At 30.7% G+C, this 20,957-nt stretch overlaps 2 protein-coding genes and 1 long non-coding RNA gene across 5 annotated transcripts; 1 reads left to right on the forward strand and 2 right to left on the reverse strand.

The window, feature by feature from the left end:
- Window positions 1-337: 337 nt before the first annotated feature.
- On the reverse strand, window positions 338-9,776 carry LOC137001542 (protein max-like). Its single transcript, XM_067360602.1, has 3 exons — window positions 9,326-9,776; window positions 4,094-4,319; window positions 338-666 (listed from the first exon to the last, which is right to left on the reverse strand). The coding sequence occupies exons 1-3, from the start codon at window positions 9,338-9,340 to the stop codon at window positions 521-523; spliced, it is 387 nt and encodes a 128-aa protein (XP_067216703.1). The 5' UTR covers window positions 9,341-9,776; the 3' UTR covers window positions 338-520.
- A 5,120-nt stretch (window positions 9,777-14,896) lies between these two features.
- Window positions 14,897-19,390, reverse strand: LOC137001543 (uncharacterized). Of its 3 annotated transcripts, XR_010891521.1 has the most exons (6): window positions 19,253-19,390; window positions 18,899-19,084; window positions 18,534-18,745; window positions 17,856-17,981; window positions 16,903-17,764; window positions 14,897-16,628 (listed from the first exon to the last, which is right to left on the reverse strand). It is a non-coding gene; the product is annotated as an uncharacterized lncRNA (long non-coding RNA). The 3 variants fall into 3 exon arrangements; XR_010891520.1 differs by having other exon boundaries at window positions 14,897-17,764; XR_010891522.1 differs by having other exon boundaries at window positions 14,897-17,764; window positions 19,248-19,386.
- LOC137001540 (uncharacterized) lies at window positions 18,372-19,334 on the forward strand. The gene is made up of 3 exons (XM_067360600.1): window positions 18,372-18,725; window positions 18,919-19,086; window positions 19,199-19,334. Exons 1-3 carry the CDS (start codon window positions 18,542-18,544, stop codon window positions 19,264-19,266), a joined length of 420 nt encoding a protein of 139 aa, XP_067216701.1. The 5' UTR covers window positions 18,372-18,541; the 3' UTR covers window positions 19,267-19,334.
- Window positions 19,391-20,957: the final 1,567 nt, after the last annotated feature.

The raw sequence follows: 20,957 nt of genomic DNA on the forward strand, positions 1-20,957 counted from the left end.
CTTTTTTTTATCACAAAACCCATATTGAATGTGGATCTCCTGAATTCCCTAAATTGTATAATAATGAGGAATTAAAACGGTTTTGAGATTATATATACAAATGATACGTAATAGTAGTAGTATTGATTAATACATGGCAATAGTAGTATACAAAAATAATTAATAACATTTAATTATATTTTTAATTATATGCTCAACGATCTGTAACGACAACATGAACTATAACCAGTAAGCCGTTTCAATCAAAAACATCCAATTTCTTCATAGCAGGTTTACACAAAGGTAGTATGTTATTTTGGATAGGAAAGGATGGATTCAAGGTGCATTTAATACAAAATTTAAAAAAAAAAAAATAAATTTTATACGCAAAAAGTTATGACAATATTCATCTGTATATTCATAAATATCTTACACATGTAATTCAAAATTTACTAATTATTATTAAAGCAATAAAACATTGTGAGAAAAAATATTGGATTGCGTCTAATTGTTGAATATGTCTAATTGTTGGATTACATGTCTAATTGTAAGATAAATTATAATATTCTACTTCGCTATCAGAAAATTCTTCATCATTATCGTTGTAATCGCTCAAATCCGGAATAGGGTCTCTTTGGCGTTTCAGTTTGGCATGGTGATCACTGATGATTTTTTCTAATACAGAAACTGAAAAAAAAATTCAATTAAAAAGAAGAAACAAATAACATCCCATTCTTGCTTATTTTGTCAATGTAGTGTTAACGTTCTTTACCTACTTCACAATAATGTATGTTCCATAGATATTTAAAAATAAATAAGAATAAAGTAAAGTTTTCAATATAAGAGGTCTCAGATTTCTTTTTGTAAATTGAATTTAAAAATATCACAGCACTAATTATTATAAAATTAGCAAAAGCTTTTTGTAATATAATTTAAGAAACTAAAAAATAATTTTAAATTAATCTGCAAATATTTTTATATTACATAAAAAATGTGTGTAGAGCACGTGTAAATATGGGCAAGTATGGCTGAACAGCACAGCAAAAAAAAACAAAAAAGAAGTAAAGTAGATTAAGGGGCCTATTTTGTAACTTTTAATGACGTTATCTATCATTACGTATTTATTATATGATGCAAAATATCTGTGCAGTAATACATAATTTTACTAAAAAAAATCTTGCAAAGTTAAAAAAAATATAAACATAAAAAATATTCCAACTTGTACGCAACAAAAAGTTTAAAAAAAATTACCTCTAAAAAATATTATTCAAAAAAATATTACCTCTAAAAAATAATAATTAACAAATAACTTATTCTAAAAAATAGTTTGAAAAAATATTTATATCAAAAGTAAATATGAGATCAATAGTCACTTAGCCAAGTATATAGAAACAATTCAATTTGCAAGGATTTGTAATTTGAAATAATATTTGTTATAAAATCAATCTTACATTTGTAAAAATATTACACATTATAGATTCTCTTCATCAAATTAAAACTTATTTTATTTTTATTAATAGAAATCTGATTTTCAAAATAAGCTCAACTCATACAAAATAGTATTATTTTAATACAAAAACACTGTCATCACTGTAAAAAATTACTGACTGACAATTCAGACAAAAGTGTTTGAAGTTTTCTTACAGTTACATTGTCTGAATTTTCGGACAGAATATTGTCTGAATTTCTAGCGACCGTTGTTTGAATTTCTGATCACAGTTGTCTGAATTTCTAGCTACAGTTAGTCTGAATATTTTTGATCTCAATGCCTAAATATTTAAACACTTTTGTTAGAATTTCTAACCAGTTGTCTAAATATTTCTAATTTTAGTATCTAAACATTTAGACTTGTTATTTTTGTCTGAAATAGAGAAACATAAACATAGCTCATTTAAACATGGCTCCACCACTAACTTAACAGAAAGTATTAAGTGAAAAAGTAATTTATTTTATAAGCGTATAGTCCAATCAGATTTACAATAAGAAATCCTACTCTCCAGTGAAATAATAATTTGCTTTGATTAATTTGCTAAGAGGCAAGGCTTTTTATACTCTACTATAATTCCGACAAGATGTTATACAGCTGACAATATCTGAGCATATATATGAAACATAGCTATCCAAATTAAAAAAAAAGCAGAAAAATTGCAGAGAACATCCACGCATCGGGTTATAAAACCACAGCATGTTTGAAATTTTAGACAGTTGCTGCTTTCAAATATGTTGTTTAATTTTTTGGACACCAATTCTAAATATTTCAGACAGACGCGTCACTATTCTGAACTTTCAGAGAAACTACCCTGATAATTAAGACAGATTGTCTGAAATTACTTTCAGGCACCCAACTCTGAAAATTTAGACAAAAATGTGTCTGAATTTTTAGGCAATTTTTTAGTGATCTTCAAACCAAAAAACTGTTGTACAAAATAGTTGTATTAATTTTCTATTACAACGTAATTAAAATAGTAGAACATATTTAAATATAAAAAGAATTTTAATTATAAAAAGATTAATTATAAAATTTAAATATAAAATAAATTTTTAATTAAAAAAACTTGGCGCTACTATACTGAACATATGCTAATTTAATTAATGTATCTTTTATATTTTAAATTTAGCAGCGCCAAGTTTTTTTAATTAAAAATTTATTTTATATTTAAATTTGTCTTTTTATAATTAAAATTCTTTTTATATTTAAATATGTTCCACTATTTTAATCATGTTGTAACAAAAAATTAATACAACTATTTTGTATAACAGTCTTTTGGTTTAAAGATGACAGTATTTTTGTATTAAAATAATACTATTTTGTATGAGTTGAGCTTATTTTGAAAATCAGATTTCTATTAATAAAAATAAAATAAGTTTTAATTTTATGAAGAGAATCTATAATGTGTAATATTTTTGCAAATGTAAGATTGATTTTATAACAAATATTATTTCAAATTACAAATCCTCGCAAATTGAATTGCTTCTATATACTTGGCTAAGTGACTATTGATTTCATATTTAGTTTTGATATAAATATTTTTTCAAACTATTTTTTAGAATAAGTTATTTGTTAATTATTATTTTTTAAAGGTAATATTTTTTTGAATAATATTTTTTAGAGATAATTTTTTTTAAACTTTTTGTTGCGTACAAGTTGGAATATTTTTTATGTATTTGGCATATTTTTTTTACCTTTGCAAGGTTTTTTTGGTGTGATTGCACTGTTTTTTGTAAAAATTTATATTTTTTCTACAAAAAATATATATGCATCTTTAACATTTTGTATATACAAGGTAATTTAAAATAACCTGATGTCCTTGCAATGCTATATTCTTGAGCAAATTCTGAGACGATTTTTCTTTTTACAAAATTTTGTCCGAAGCTTAGTTTTCGAGTTATAATTGAAAATAGGTAGCAACTTACGAGTTCGGTACAACGGGCAGGCAGGGACGCGCAACGTATAAGACTGTCAAGTGTTTACTATCGTCTCATGACGCATTGCACCGTCCCTGCCTGTCCGTTGTATCAGACTCGTAAGTAGCAAACTATTCTCAATTATAACTCAAAAACTAAGCTTTGAACAAAATTTTGTAAAGGTCTCAAGAATATGGCATTGCAAGGACATCAGGTTATTTTGAATCACCCTGTATATACAGGGTGTCTGTCATAAGATGTCTCACCGAAAAGATACAAGTAGATCTCGTTATTTTGAACAAAAAAGTCCTATACCATTTTGCAAACAACCACGTAAAATTTTGAGTAATTAATTAAAAAAGATTGGCCAATAAGCGCGCGATCGGGCAGTGGGCTGATCGTAACGGCGGTGGCGATCACGCGTGCCGTTGTTGACACATCTGGGTGTACGGCCCATCGCCTGCCCGAAATGCGCGACTGCTGCTCGCGACGAATTGGGCGGAAGACGGCACAAAAAAGCGACGCGACAATAATAACTTTTCATCTCGCGCGCGCTGTCGTGTCCGATCCCACTACTACCGCGTCGTTTGATAACATCATTAAAAGTTACAGAAATCCTTTAGTTAGTTGTAAGTCTAATTACAAGAGGAATCCCAAAGAAAACAATAAAGGAATACTACTACTATTACATAAAGAAAGAGATAATTACTTTGATTTTTGAGAGCAAGATTTTGTCGCTTGAGATTCTTGTTACGCCGCCGTCGCTCTAGGTTCGTCTGCTGCTTTTCTTTGATAAAATCTATTGATTTCTTTAAAATTTTTTCTCTACTTGCAGTTGCTGACAGCGTTGGTACGGTGTCTCTGAGCTTGTCAAACTTGTCTTTGATGTAATCTCTCCGCTTTTTTTCCAAAGCATTGTGGTGTTCTTTTTTCTCCTAATATTATATAAAATATTCGAGAATAAGTCAACATTTTTTATTTTTAAAATAAAGGAAATAAATCATAAGCAATAAAACTAAACAATTTAATAACTTTTAATAAAGTTATTATATTGTTAATATGTATAATAGTGACTCGGCATAAACTTCCGAAAAGCTATCACCTCCGATTTGGCTGATTTTCAGCCTAAATACTTATTTTATCTAGTAAATAATATTCCCAAATGGATTTTTGGCGCAAATACCCCCTCCACCCCCAACTCCCCTCAAAGGTAAAACTGTTTTTGTTAATTATTTCAGAAAATGTTCCTTGTACGGAAAAAGTTGTCAAACAAAAAATGAAGCTCATAAAAAGCTTTACAAATAAGGTCCTATCAGGAGACACGGTAGTGTCTCCGGCCAAGTTCAAAAAATGACACTACTAACCCAAGCAACATTAGTGATTATTTGTCGATTGTAAGTCGACTTTTTCCAGTCAACTATCTGCCGACTGTCACAGTCGACTTGATGCCAACTGCTGCAGTCCTGCAATCCCTATAATCTATATACTCCTCGCTCTTGATGCCATTATTTTTAATTCTTATTCAATTCCGGTGGGTGTGAATTTCGTGTGTATTTCCGAGTATATCCCCATGCCGACTATCAGTCAATTTAAAGTCGGCTTTTAATCAATTTTATGTCGGCTGTAATTATTACTGAATTTTCATTGAATATATTGACATCCCAGCTAAAACACAAAATGTCGAAAACACCAAATGGTCAACTAATTAAATAAAAAAATTATTATTTTACTATTTGGTAACGTTTACATTTTGTGTTTTAGCTGAGATGTCAATATATTAAATTAAAAATCAGTAATAATTACAACCGACGTAAAATTGACTAAAAGCCGACCTGAAGTCGACTAAAAGTCGGCAGTTAAAGTTGACTGGCAATCGACAAGTAAGTCGATTGAGAGTCGTCGAGAAACAGTAGACTAAGAGCCGACTACACTGTCTATAAGCCGGCAATTATCGGGACATTTGCCGACTATTAGTCGACTATAAGTCGGCAATAAGTCAAAACTTACAGTCAACTGTAAGCTTTTTCTGCCGGCTTAATCGATAAACAGTCGACTCGATGTTGCTTGGGAAGTCTCTTATCCTGCGCCCTCAAAGTCGACTTTTCGGGAGTTTGTAACAACTAAAATATAAGAAATTAAAAAAAAATACATAGCATATCCTGAAAGGTGGCATCGCCACGAGTAATTTGAGCGAAAGAAAATTAAAATCGGTCTAGCTGTTCCAGAGATACAAGCGGTCAAAAAGTGATGTTGGTAATATGAAAGTAAGAAACATCGTCTCCTTATTTTTCTCCTCTGTCGGCCAGGGGCGAGTAAATAATTTGCGACGCTTAGGATATTATCATTATCATTAAAATTTACGGGGATTTTCATTTTTCTATTCATAAAAGTATTACGGTAAGATTATCGATAACACTTAATATTTTCAGAGATATTTTAGATTTTATATCGAAATATGTCAGATAAAGATATAAAATAACTCGAAAAGAATGAAAAAAACTTCTGAAAAGTATGAAAAAAAAATAATATTCTTTAATCTTGTTATTATTGTTATTATTGTCAGCTCTGGCTCAGAAGTGTTTTATATTATTATAGAAATAGGCTGAATTGTTTAGGCATCTCTCAGGAAATCGTAACATTTTCTTCGCTACATGAATAATGTTTATTTTCATTAATACATAATATATATATATATTTAATAATATATTAATAAAAATAAACATTATGTAGCGAAGAAAATGTTACGATTTCCTGAGAGATGCCTCAACAATCCAGCCTATTTCTTATATAAAACGCTCCTGAGCCAGAGCTATCGGCGGCTCGGCCGCCAGCGGCCGGGCGCCACAGTGGAACGAATACATGTAAATTCCTGGACATAAATTTAAAAAAAATATTTTTGATTTTGAATATTTCACCATTAAAAATATTAAGCAAAATAGTCATATTTTTCATTTCTATATTAGAATTAACGTTACGAGAAACAGATAAATAAACAAAATTCATCAAAGTAGACCGCTCAAGCATTTTGCTGATTTGGATAAGATACGCTACCTGATTCAATTATAAGATTCTTATGTAAATTCATTTACCTTGCAAATTAGGTTAAATTATCAAGTTATTATTACTATACTATACAATTTTCTCATATAGTTTATCAAAAATGTACACTTTCCTTTCCTTATATTAAATTTTTCTCTATCAAGAATTTCAGTCGATAATTATGACATTTAACAAAGGTTTCAAAAAAATGCCTGAGCTTACCCGTTCTGTACTCAAAATTTTATAAAAGTATAATTCCAGAACTGTTTATACCTGATAAATTCATGTGCATCTAGGTGCAGGTTTACAAAATATATATTTATGCGGATGTTTATTTACATATCATGGAACAAGATATTTCAGGCATTTATTCAAAAAAGCTCTGAATACTAATAAAATAGAAATATATTTTTATAGAGATTTATGTTTCCACTTTATTTGTTGCAAAAAAATGGAATCACATACAGAAATATTAATTTTTCTTTTTATTCCTATGACAAAATCAAAACCATTTTTACTAGGAAAGAAACAAAAAAGACACGAATTATTACAAATTACATTATTAATTGATACCAGATGAAACCAGAAATAACTAAATTTATTTTGCTAGTATATTTCTCCAAAATGTTAATATTGTAATAATAATATACAAGGTGTCCCAATTTAATTGCCCACCTTAAATATCTTGTAAATCACGCATTATTATGTAAAATGTTTCAGACAAAAGTTGTATGGTCTAAAAGGGGACAAATAATGATAAAATTAATTTTTTTTTAAATTGATTTTTCAAGGTCATATAAAGAGGTCATCATCATTTTTTTGAATAGAATAATATGATTTTTTCTACATATGATTCTTCTAATTATACTGCAATAAAAATATTAAAGTAGAGTTATCAGAAAAACAATAATTTGCAAGATATTTTATACTTTATTGTAGCATAATTTGACATAAAATATAAAATATTTCGTGAACTATTAATTTTTGGTAATTGTACTTTAATACTTTTATGCGCAGAATAATGAGATGAATTAATTGGTGTTAAAAAAACACATAGTTACTTTTCGAAAAAATTATGCAATTTGCAACATGCAACTATATATCTTTTCTAAAAAGTTTCATTTAAAAGTCAACACAATCCTATCCAATTTTCTATCCATTATTTGTATTCGTCCCGTGATTTGATAACTTTTCTTTTATAACTTGAAAAATAAGCCGCGGACAAAATTTTTGTAAAGGAAAAATCGTCTCAGAATTAACTCAGGAATACGTCTGTGCAAGGACACCTGGGTTGTTCTGAATCACCCTGTATATCACCAACATGAAAAGTAACTGATATATTATTCAAGATGCAAATTCAAAATAAACATATATGAAATATACATAAAATGTATAAATAAAACTGATCAAAATTTGATTCTAGAAAATAAGTGATATATTATTCTTAGTGCATATATAAAATTTTTAAAAATTTAATTAAAATAACAAAATATTTATTTAAAAATACAAAAAAACTTGGCGCTGCCAACGGGCTTCGCCCATCCCCTTCGAACCCTCCCCTCCTCTTCCCAGCGCAGCCCTTCGTGCCATTTCCCCCTTCCCCCCGTCGTGGGGCCCATCCACCCCTCCACCACTCTTTACACGTCAAAGTATTATGAAACAATGAAAATTAGTAATAATGCAATAATTAGCATGATTAATTGACATAATGTAATTAATTGACATTATGTAAGTTAACATGTTGTTCAGTGTGGCAGCGCCAAGTTTTTTTGTATTTTTTAATAAATATTTTGTTATTTTAATTAAATTTTTTAAAATTTTATATGTGCACTAAGAATAATATATCACTTACTTTCTAGAATCAAATTTTGATCCGTTTTATTTATACATTTTATGTATATTTCATATATGTTTATTTTGAATTTGCACCTTGAATAATATATCAGTTACTTTTCATGTTGGTAATATATTAAAAATTTAGATAATTATTAAAATATAAACATATTGGAGTGTCTTTTTTGGAACTTAGCCAGACTTTATCATTTATGAATTTTTGTGATATACATATTTTACCTAACTCCAATATTTTAGCCGTTATTATCAAAAATCTGGAGGCAGTGTGTTCCGTCTCCCTGCGCGGAGCTCCACTATCAAAAAACTATACGCATAGGGTTTGAATTAAATCTCGCTTTGCGTAGAAATTCGTAAACCCATGTAGAACCTCGTTTCGCGTGGAAAGTGTATGCGTGGAGGCAGTGTGTTCCATCCCCCTGCGGGGGGCTCCATCATCAAAACACTATACACATAGGGTCTGCATTGAATCTCGCTTTGCGTAGAAAGTAAACCTATGTGGATCCTCGCTTCGCATTGTAAAGTGCACGCGTGAATGCAATGGGTACCGCCCCTCCTACGGTGGCTTTTACAAGTTTTTTGATAACAACGACTAAAATATTGGTGTTAGGTAAAATATATATACGACCTTATTTGTAGAGCTTTTTATGAGCTTCATTTTTTGTTTGACAACTTTATCCGTACAATGAACACTTTCTGGAAAAATTAACAAAAATAGTTTTACCTTTGAAGGGGGCTGGAGGCGGAGGGAGCATTTGCGCCAAAAATCCATTTGGGAATATTATTTACTAGATAAAATAAGTATTTAGGCTGAATATCAGCCAAATCGGAGGTGATAGCTTTTTGGAAGTTTACCCGTGACTCATAAAAACTGTGTTAAAAAATGGAGAAACAGATAATTTTTTGTCAGCCATGTTTCTGTAATAAAAATTTTACACACACACACACACACACACACACACTTCAAAATTACAACAAAAAATTTAACAAAATATATTTATAAATCACATTAATTTTGCCAGTTAAAAATATCGTCAAACATTATTAATACCTTCTGTCTATTCATTTTTGCATAACTTTTTGATGAGACAACGTGTACTGCCGATAGCTTATATACTATCGTACTAAGTCCAAGCGTGTAGATAGTATTAAAAGTTACTCGACAAACGATAAAACGACTGGACAAATGTAAATCTAGTTCCGACTATAATTTAACGCTTAGAACACCGCGTGCACTGTAGCAAAATGTCCGTCACTCGTTTGAATTAAACCACGTGCTCCGATTGGTGTAACTCCGACTGTAGTAAATGTATGTCAAGAATACGAATAAATCTCTTTATTAACAGTATGATAAATGGTCTTTATTACCCGATGTAGAATACAATTATTGCAAGTTAACCGCTCGCGAGATTAGATTTAATTCACTGACGACTCTACTTCGACTGACCCTAACGCCGGCTCCGAACAGAATGCCGTTTTACATGTCGCTTCGAAAAGAAAGCCGGATTTATGTTCGAGCATGTTCTGGCACTTTCGTCGCATCCGGCTTCGTACGGAAGTAACGATTAATCATATCGCTCGAGTAGCGATACATCGATGTATCGCTGACAGCCAATTGCTGGCGCTGTCTGTCGAGCGACTATCGAAAAATCTTATGCCCCGTCTACACGTTGTCTTTAATAGCGTTTTCGAATAAACGGGGTTTGAACGATCTAGGGTTGATCAATCACTATTTTACTATAAATGCAAGTCTTTCATTGGTGGAGAGGTTGCAATGACGTCATTAACCAATCTTGGGTCGTTCAAATCCTGTATAATCGAAAACGCTATAAGAGAGTGTGTTGAAGAGATTTGATGTTAAATTGCGTGTGTAGCTGTGTCAAACTATCTTTAAGTAAAATTATCTTCAAGATGTTAAGAATCCCAGTTCAACATTATATATTAGAAAATATCGATTTATATCGATTTCTGATTTATATCGATTTATTTTTTATCTTTTAATCACTTATTATATAATTGTAGCGCCATATTATATATTTATATCCATTGCTAGTTCAGGAATTAGGAAACAATTAATTTTTGACAGGCTCAAATTCTAAAAAAAATACTTTTAGAGGTTATGTATTGCGCAAAACCATTGAACTATATACCATACTGGAAGGAGCACAGACTACCCCCTCCATTCGACAAAACGGTCAGACAAGGCGGCGACTTGGTACCGGATTTCTCTTTCTATCTCGTCTACTCTCTTAGCTGAAAACATTCGCCTTGCGCATACATATATACCATTTATATACATATAGGACAATTTGTTATTTATCTGTCAAGCATGGGAAAAATTTGTGGCCTAAAAAATTGTTTAAACAGCAGCGATAGCAATATGGAATTTTCTTTTCACAGGTATTAAAATTAAAATTGATAAATATATTATTTATATTTTATAATGTATAAATATATATAGATATATATGTATAATTATGTGCGTGTGTGCATGTGCTGTGTATGTACATTTTATAGTATTTAATAAATATTTTTCAGCTTTCCTATGAAAGATAATAAAAAATATAAAAAATGGATAATGTCTATACCAAAAGATTTGTTGGACTTGCCCTTAAAACAGCACACATATATATGTAGCAAGCATTTTTCACATGATTCCTATGTATTACGAACAGCAAAAAATGTATTATTCAAAGATGCAAGTCCGTCAATTTTTTATATAACATCTAGCAATGATGCAGATAAAGAGAATATTGAGGTATGGTTTATTGAAAATATTTTAATTTACTATTGTAAAAATAAATTTTTTCCCAGATACTGTCTATAACAGACACATTTTCAGGATCTCTAGGATCTTCTTCCAATTTTAGACATGCATTCTGTCTGGATTCTTATTATAAAATACACATACATACATATATATATATATATATATATATATATATATATATATATATATATATATATGTATGTATAATCAATGTGTGTATATAATTGAAATCGATTGTGTATATATATATATTTGAATCTGATTAATCGGGATGTATCTACGACTCAATTCAGCGATTGTTTCAATTATCTGAATATTGATATATACACAATTTTATGTATATTATATATATTTAGTTACGCTTTTATACTTGTACATATTGTAAGTTGGTAATATAATTAGAAGCATAAAAGTAAATATATTTGTCATTAAAGTTAATTTGTCATTCATTGCATCTCACAATAGACTGCTACATTTGATGTCACTGAGAAATGAACAATATTGAGAATATACACACTATAGTTTATCCAAAGAGACTGGAGTTTATTTTATGTTACAAATGCTTTGAAATGTGTTTTTTCTCTTTCTTTTCAATAAATAGAAAAGCAGTGAAAGAACGCTTTAAGGCATTTGTAACATTACGTACAGATGTGTGTGATAGCTTTAAATATATATCTTAATATTTTTAATATGTGCGTGTGTGTATAAAATATTTATTTGATTTTGGTAGAGAAAAACAACTAAAAAAATATTAGATAAACAAGTGGATGAACAAATGGATATTTGCATGCTTAATTCTAATGTAATAAAGACGGCAACAGAACAAGAGCGAAGAGAAGGTGAATTATTGAAAAAAATACACATTTTACAAAAACGTTTACATCGTCGAGAAAAAATTATTAAAACAACACGGAACATTGTTGAAACGTTTAAAACGAATCATGACACAAACACAGATCTGGAAAAAATATTACTGAATAATTTTAGTGATTCTAAGTTACAAATTATTTTAAATGAATATCATAATAATAATGTTGTTTCAACGCAAAGACGATACACGCAAGAAATGAAACAATTTGCATTAACACTATATTTTTATAGTCCTAAAGGATATGACACGCTTCGAGAAACATTGTGTTTACCACATCCGTCGATGTTACGAAAATGGCTTGGAAATTATAATTGTGAAGTAGGTTTTCTTTCGGAAATTTTTAAATATTTAGAAACAGAAATACCACAAAAGCAATTTTTGAAAGATGTAGCTTTAATATTTGACTCAATGGCAATTCGTACTCAAATTATACATGATATAAAAACCGATAAAAACAGAGGCTATGTTGATTATGGTGATATCTTAAATATTGATTCTCAAGATTTAGCTACAGAAGTATTAGTTTTTCAAATAGTTTCATATACAAATAAGTTTAAATGCCCAATTGCATTTTTTTATTAACAAAATAAATGCAAATATGCAAGCACAACTAATAAAATGTGCAATTGAAAAATTATATGAAGTAGGCGTAATAGTACGTTCATTAACATGTGATGGAACAAAAACAAACCTTTCAACGTTTAAATTACTTGGATGTAATCTATCTACTGACAATATAAAAACCTTTTTTAAACATCCACAAAATAAGTCAAATGTTTATTGTATAATGGATCCATGTCACATGGTTAAATTAGCACGTAATGCCTTAGCAGAAACAAATATTTCATCTAAAGCTGGCTTAATCTCATTCAGTTATATAAAAAAACTGCATACAATTCAAGAAGAAGCAGATTTAAAACTTGCTAACAAATTAAGTTATAATCACGTTAATTTTTCAAATAAGAAAATGAATGTACTTTTGACAGCACAGGTATTAAGTAGTGGTGTTGCTGATGCAATAGATTTTCTTAGAACAAGTGGAGATAAAAACTTTATAAATAGTGAAGCAACAACAGAATTTATTCGTATCATTGATAGATTATTTGACACGATAAATACAAGAAACGGTTTTGGTACAGGTTTTAAGTCACCTATGACGATTAACAACTTAAAATTAGTCAAACAATTTTTTGATGATAGCATCACATACATTTCGAGTTTAAAAATAAATGACATTAATATTTTTGTCCATTCTCGAAGTACTTTTGCACTAGGATTTGTTATAAATTGTCAAAGTTTTTACAATTTAGCACACGATCTATTGTACAAAGAAGTAAACGCTTTACGATATTTTTTAGCATATAAGTGTTCTCAAGATCATTTAGAATTATTTTTTTCATGCATAAGAGGACGTGGTGGATGGAATGATAATCCTAATGCATTACAGTTTAAATGGGCTTTACGGCAACTTTTGTTTCGTAATTCTGTACGTGCTAGTTTTAATGCAAATTGTTTAAGTGACAATTACGAAGTACCCTCTATTTTAAAATTTCGAACGCCAAAACGTACAATACATGATGATAACTGTATAAATATAAATGAAGAAGAATTGCAAGCCCTATCAAATTTAATAGATAATGTAAATTTATCGTTTCTTCAACAAAATATTTTATATTATATAACGGGTTCTATTATTCGTACACTTCTTACTGAAATACATTGCCATCATTGCATAAATATTTTAATAGAAAGAAATATGGAAAGATGTAATACATTTCATACTTATGCAATTAATATCAATAAATACAATTCATTCACTTCTTTTGTTAATCGAGGAAAACTTTATTATCCGTCAAATGTAGCGTTTCAAATTGTTCAAACTACAGAAAAAGCTTTCAAAATAGAATTAGCTTCAGGTCACATACAGAATAATTCTTTTAAACAAAATATTGTAATCAGAGTCATGCAATTATTATTGCCTAAAATAAAACAATTATTTATACCTGAACATCCTCTTCTTGATAATACGGGAAGTGAAGATTTGCATGAAATTCAAATAATTAAAGTAATAGCAATGAAGTATATAAAACTTCGCATTTTGACTTTTTATAAAAAAATGACAGAACGACATTTAAAAGATCGTGGAACAAAACGCGCAAAATTGCATAAAACTATTTTATTTAGTCACGTATAATCGCTTCTTGTTCATCTTTATTTTGCTTCGTTTTTCTTTAGTCACAATGTGCATTGTGCAATATTTTAATTTGAGGCAATTGTGATTTGTTATTTGATTTTATTTTAATTATATATTTTATTTTAAATGTATATTAATTTTGTTTTACTTTAATTTCAATTGTGATTTAATTGTGATATTATAATTAATAAATGTAACAAAATTATAATATATTTAAACAAATAAAATATAGAAGTGTTTAAATGTATTAAGTTTTTTTATTTAATATATATGTATACATACATGTTATATATTAACAATTTTTATTAAACAATATACATTGTTTTTATTAAATAATTTTATAATATAAAAATATATTTCAACATATAAATTTTATAATTATCCAACAATTTCATTTGAAAGCATAAAATTTTATTTTTATGAAGGCGAATGTTTGTAGAACTAATAGTAGCTGTGAACACGTGACCGAGACTGTTGGTTAGATAGAGAGATCCGGGTCCAAACAGCTATCTCCATCTGACCGGTCGAGAACAAAGGCGTGCTCGTTCCAGTATGGTATATAGTTCAATGCGCAAAACGAAACAAACTATCGATCTTTAAATACAGCGTGTAGCTGAATTGTTGTTTCAAGTGCAGTTTACTTCAGCGTACTATCTTAAGGATAGATTCTTAAAGATAGCGTGTAGACGAGGCATATAACTAGTAAAATAGTAAAAAAACAGCCAATTCCAGAAATTTCTCTCACTAGTCTATCTCAACAGCCTATTGACTGTTTAAAAAAAATTTACCTGCTCCGGATAACCATTCCTTATCTGGCACTCTATTGTCTATAGTACGTTACTTATAACAGAGCTCGGAATTATTTCATTTTTTCGGCCGATTCTCGTAGTATACGCCTCCTTTTCTCTCCTTACCGCGCACGCGGCAGCCACTACCCTAACAGCACATGTAGATACTGAGAACAATCTGAGAATATCGCAAAAGTATAATTGTAATATTCTCAGAACATTCTCAAATGTACTGCGATGTACGTAGTACATTCTAGGAATCATTGTATGTCCGCGGTACCATCTTCCATAGAATTTCGCAGGAAGGTCTATAGTTTAAAGACAGTATCAAGATAGGATAAAAATGGGAATGTTGCAGTAGATCACATATACATGCACACATTTACACAGCCAAGCGCTGAAACGCGCGCGCGTTCATATATTGTATAGGATAATTTAGATTAGGTTAATTAATCAGTCAATTTTTTATTAATTGATATTTTTATTTCAAAATTACGACCGTAAGCGTAAAAATATTTACATAAAACTTACAATATAAAATAAAGTTCTAGAAGCCTAAGCTAGAGAACTTCAAAGGAACGATACTGCGAACTGAAAACAGTTTTATGTTAAATCATCTTTTTAAGACATTGTTTAAAAAATAATTAAGAAAATGTATTGTATATTTAACCAAGAACCCTAACAGCACGAACGTCCATATGCCGACTGTGAGTCGACTTTGTCAAGTCAGACCTTCAGTAGTTGACTGCTAGTCAACTTTATTCAGACGTCTGCAGACGTCCTTCAAATGTCGACTTCAAGACGTTTTGAAGTAGACATTTTAAAGTTGACTGTGAGTAGATTGACTTAAGTCGATTAGAAGACATGGTCAAAAAGCCATCGTGAAATGTCGCTGTCGCGTATGCGCACGATGCAGTGCAAAGCAAATGGCGCGTGATTGCTAAAGTAATAAGATCTGTTCTGTATAGCTGAACTGGCTGTACTAATTCAGAGTTTATCTTTTTCCCTCCATATTGGAAGGAGAAAGATAAACTCTGAACTAGTACAGCCAGTTCAGCTATAAAGAACAGACCTATAGCTTTTGTTCGCAGATGACATCATCATTGCCCCTCTTGCCGCTCGTCCCTCTTTGCATATGAAGTAACTTCTCTCTATAGATCTTGGTGAGATCCAGAGATTCCAAAACAATATTCAGAGGTTTTCCACAGTGAATTAATTAAATCGGTGGTAAATTTATTAGAGTACAACTATGGTATGTATTTTTGCTATGAACTAATATCTTGTATTAAAATAAGGTATTAAAACATATATAGTCAAGCCGGATTTTATAGGTTACATAGTAGCTGTAAAAAGTACGATTACGATAAATCCATATTGAAAATGCCCAAATTATTTTCTGAGCTATCAAAACGTCAAAGAAACCGACAAACTTTACTTTCTTACAATTCTGATCGTGAAGTAGATTCTCAACCGGTTTCACTTTCAAATATTGACGGAAACCCAATCGATGATCCATCATGTTCATCCTTCAAATTTGAAGAACAAGAGATTGAGGATGGCATGATGGAGATCAATAATTCGCAATTTGCTTCATCAGAAACTGGTAGTAGCATTAGTTATGTGGATGATGGCGATGGTGTGTCATCATTATCGGAGACAAACATCGTTAGTGATGAATTTCAAATTAATCCGCATCCACAGGAAAATGTGAATTTGCCTTTGGCAGGTGAACTGTGCAAATGGGCAAATAAATTCAAAATTAATCAAAATGCAGTAACCTCATTATTGCATATTCTTTCGAAACATGGGCATAATAATTTACCCCGGGATGCGCGAACGCTTTTAAAAACCCCAAGACCAGGTACTCACGAAATTAAAACTCTTTCTAAAGGTCAGTACATTCACTACGGCTTATTAAAGACGCTTAAATCGATCGGTAATCGTTTTCCTCATGCTTTTGACCATCGGGATGTAATTCATTTGGATTTAAACATTGATGGCTTACCAATTGCGAAAAGCTCAAAAAGTCAGGTTTGGCCGATTTTAGGCAGAATTTCTGATTTGCCATTTGCACCATTCGTCATCGGTGTGTATCATGGCTACCAGAAAGCTTGTTTATTCGAATTTCTTCAACCATTCATCGATGAATATCTAGATTTAAAAAATAATGGATTCTCCATCAACGAACAGCCCCGACAAGTCAATATCCGTGCTGTAATCTGCGATGCTCCGGCTCGAGCATACGTTACTTGCACAAAATCGCATACTGGATACTTTGGTTGTGGAAAATGTACTGTAACCGGCGAAAGTATAAATAGGCGAATGACTTTTTTGGATATAAGTGCTCCACTTCGGACCGATATCGATTTTTCTAACAGGTCGCAACCCGAACATCACCTTGAAGGTATTTCATCGCCATTTGAACTGGTTTCAGTTCCAATGGTAAGTCATTTTCCTCTTGACTATATGCATAATTCCTGTCTTGGTGTAAATAAGCAGCTTCTGAAGTTATGGATAGACAGGTCAAAAACTTCCAGAGTAGCCAAAGTTCATCTTAACATTTTATCGGATACACTGAAAACTGTGTCAAAATGTATTCCAATGGAATTTGCTCGAAAATCTTTTGACTTGGATGAATATCACAGATGGAAAGCGACTCAACATCGCACTTTTCTTCTTTATTTAGGACCGCTGGTTCTTAAAAATGTTTTGCCGGATAAAAAATATGTACATTTTAATACTTTGAATTGTGCGATGAGAATTTTATGTAGCGTTGACGATTATGACAGAAACAACGAATATGCACATGATCTTCTTGTATATTTTGTTCAAAATATGAGCATTCTGTACAAACCATCGAGTGTTACCTATAACATACATAATTTAATACATTTAGCTGCTGATGCAAAAAGATTGGGCTCCTTAGATTCTTTTAGTGCTTTTCTATTTGAAAATTACCTTTTTATTTTGAAAAAACTTCTCAGAAAGTTTGATAAACCGTTACAACAGATCTGTAGCAGGTTAGATGAACAATCCTTGTTTCCTACTGAAAATCAGCGATTTTATGATCAGCAGTATCCTCAGCTGCAGAAAAAGGTTAATCAGAATTTACCATTGGGTTGCTGTAATGCACACAGTAAGATAAAATTTTCTTCGTTTGTCTTGACAACGAAAAAATATAACAATTGCTGTTACATCGAGGAAAATAATGCTATGCACATTGTTTGCATTTCCAATATTGGATATTATCGTGAAATTCCAATAATTATCGGTAAAAAGTTTACAAATATTTCAATGTTACCTAATTATCCCTGCGATTCAAGAAATTTAGGAATATACGTTGTTGCAGACTTATCTGCCCTGCAAATGTGGCCAGTTTCTTTAATTAAAAATAAAGCATTTCAAATGTATTTTGGAAATGACTCAACATACCTCGTACTTCCCTTATTACATAATGAATTTAATTTAAATTAAAATAAAAAGTAAAATATACATTGTACAAATGATAAAATTATAATTGTTTTGACAGAAAATTAAATAAAAGCTCGATTTTTGTAAAATTGTTGTGCCCGCTTTCTAAATATAAATCATTGTATAAATAAAAATGAATATATTGATTCTGCTCTGCGACATTACTTTTTAAGATGTGGTACGTTGTTATTAGCGACGACTGGTACTCCGTAGTTCCCGACTCGTGGGTCTTCGAAAGCGAGTCGACGATTTGGTGGCCGCCAAAAGGCATCTCCGTCACCACAGCAATATCGAAGGCACTCCAGCCCAGCGATACATGGACTGTAACTTCATACAACGAACTTATTGGCCCAATTGGTGAGTTACACTTTACATACCTATAGCAATGAATATTATATTTGAATTTCATTAGTTTGTTGTTTTTGACAGATTCATACGTCCATGAATTGCACAAATCGCAACTTTCAAAAATATGTGCAGCAATCTATAAAATAATGCATTTCATTATATTAATATTTTTTGTGTATTACCTTGTATTATTGTTCAATAGATTCCTTCCAAGAAGCTCGGCGAATCGAGAAAAAGTCAGTTTACATTTCATCGGGTGCTGACACTGATGCCATGCGTGCTGCATTCGATGAGCCATCCAAACGGCCGAAAAAAGCACAAAAAATTTCCGATCCTCCACCCTTCATTGATGACTCCGATGACAGTTCCTGTAAGTTAAGAAAAAAACCACTTTTTTATTATTTATATAAAATTTTATAATTTATATAATATATGTATTTGTAATTATATTTATATATAATTTATCAATTTTTGTATTGCAGCTAATATTTCACAAATTTCCCATCAATCTAAAGGTAAGATCACGCTAACCTTACATTTTCATTTTTAATGATACTGGGAGCTTTCCATCAAGGCATTTAGGTGACACACATCGACACGGTGTCAGACACGGTGCTTTTCCAAAATCTATAGAAAGAAAGTTATCTCAGTAAAACCGGTTGTTGGCGAGGGACGATGAAGGAAGGAGGGAGCATGATGATCTCATCAGCGAACAGTAACTAAAGTCTGCTCTTTATAGCTGAACTGGCTACACTAGTTCAGAGTTTATCTTTTTCCCTCCATATTAGAAGAAGAAAGATAAACTCTGAACTAGTGCAACCAGTTCAGCTATAAAGAACAGACCTATAGCTTCTGTTCGCAGATGACATCATCATTGCCCCTCTTGCCGCTCGTCCCTCTTTGCGTATGAGGTAACCTTCTATAGATCTTGGTGCTTTCCGACAATGACACGCTCATAGAACTTATACTACTGGAAGAGGAATAGCCCATTCAACGCATAAGAAAAATCTGAAGGAGCCGAACGAGAGAGAAAGATATATATGTGCGAAAGAGAAAGGTATATTCATCCTTTTGGTCGTAATGCGCATGTCAAAAAGCTATATAAAGCGCTCGCTTCAAATTGTTCAGAAAATCATGCAATAAAAAAATCTGAAAATTTTAAAATTGCCTGACTGCAACTCGAACTATGTTTGTAATTGTAAATAATCTCGAAATTATTAAATAAATCACTTTATATTAAAGTACAATAGTGAAGTTTTTATAACTTATAATTAAAATAATAATGCAGTTTATTTACTTGAATTAAAATATTATTAAATATTGTTATTAACCAATTGTTATCAAATAATTATATTATGAAATAGTAAAAGAAAACAATAAATAAATGTATTTAATTAAAATAAATATATATTTTGAAATTAATAATCATTCGATTCATTTTGCAAAGATTACATATGTTTAAAATGTATCATTTTCGAGTATTTGTGCCTAATGTATTCATATTGATTTCGGTGTGTTATACATTTCCCTTCATGAAATAATCTAATTTTTATATACATTTCTGCAATGCTTTTAACTAATTCTGTCTTGTGATTATCTAAAAATTCTTGTTCTGATATGTGTTCCAACATTACGGATTGGTTAAAAACTTTTTCAATGATTTTATTGTACGTTGTGTTGATTAATTTTTGTTTAACATTATTTGTTCCAAAAATAATACTTTTGTTTTCCCTAATCGTTTGTTCTGCTGCAAGTGCAACTTTAATAACATCTTCCGAAGGAATAACTAATCCTCCTCTGCTTTTTAATTCAATTAACTTCGGTGTTATTGTTGATGTTAAAAAAGTTGCACATACATGGCATATATTTTTTTGACGCATTAACTTACGTACTACAAATCCACTGATATACTTGACCACTTCTTCAATATATGGAGAAAGCGTCCACAAAGTAGATAAATAGTCGTGGTCAAATACATCAGCAGATATCGCAATAGAACTATCGTTCAATTCATTGAATAACCCATCTGACGATTTCTTTTTTGCAGAAGATACAAATAGAATCTGTATATCATTAATGAGACAATTTCCGGATTCGGATGCCGATATTTCATGCCTAAGTAGCAATCGTTTATAGCTCCATTCTAACTGTTGGGCATTCGGGTTATTATTAAATCCTCCTCTGCTTCGAAGGGCGCTGAAAAATGTCTCTAAGTGATCCTGATTTAATTTATATGTTAAC

The sequence above is a fragment of the Linepithema humile genome, chromosome 8, assembly GCF_040581485.1.
Source record: "Linepithema humile isolate Giens D197 chromosome 8, Lhum_UNIL_v1.0, whole genome shotgun sequence".
In the NCBI taxonomy this organism is placed as follows: Eukaryota; Metazoa; Arthropoda; class Insecta; order Hymenoptera; family Formicidae; genus Linepithema; species Linepithema humile.

Bases quoted from the DNA above. Each gene is read 5' to 3' on its own strand.
- LOC137001542 (XM_067360602.1), bottom strand. The intron at 667-4,093 runs GTAATTATCTCT...TTTTTTTTTCAG, and splicing joins TCTTGCTCTCAAAAATCAAA to TTTCTGTATTAGAAAAAATC.
- LOC137001540 (XM_067360600.1), top strand. From the start codon at position 18,542: ATGTGGTACGTTGTTATTAGCGACGACTGGTACTCCGTAGTTCCCGAC. The intron at 18,726-18,918 runs GTGAGTTACACT...ATTGTTCAATAG, and splicing joins CGAACTTATTGGCCCAATTG to ATTCCTTCCAAGAAGCTCGG. The intron at 19,087-19,198 runs GTAAGTTAAGAA...TTTGTATTGCAG, and splicing joins TGACTCCGATGACAGTTCCT to CTAATATTTCACAAATTTCC.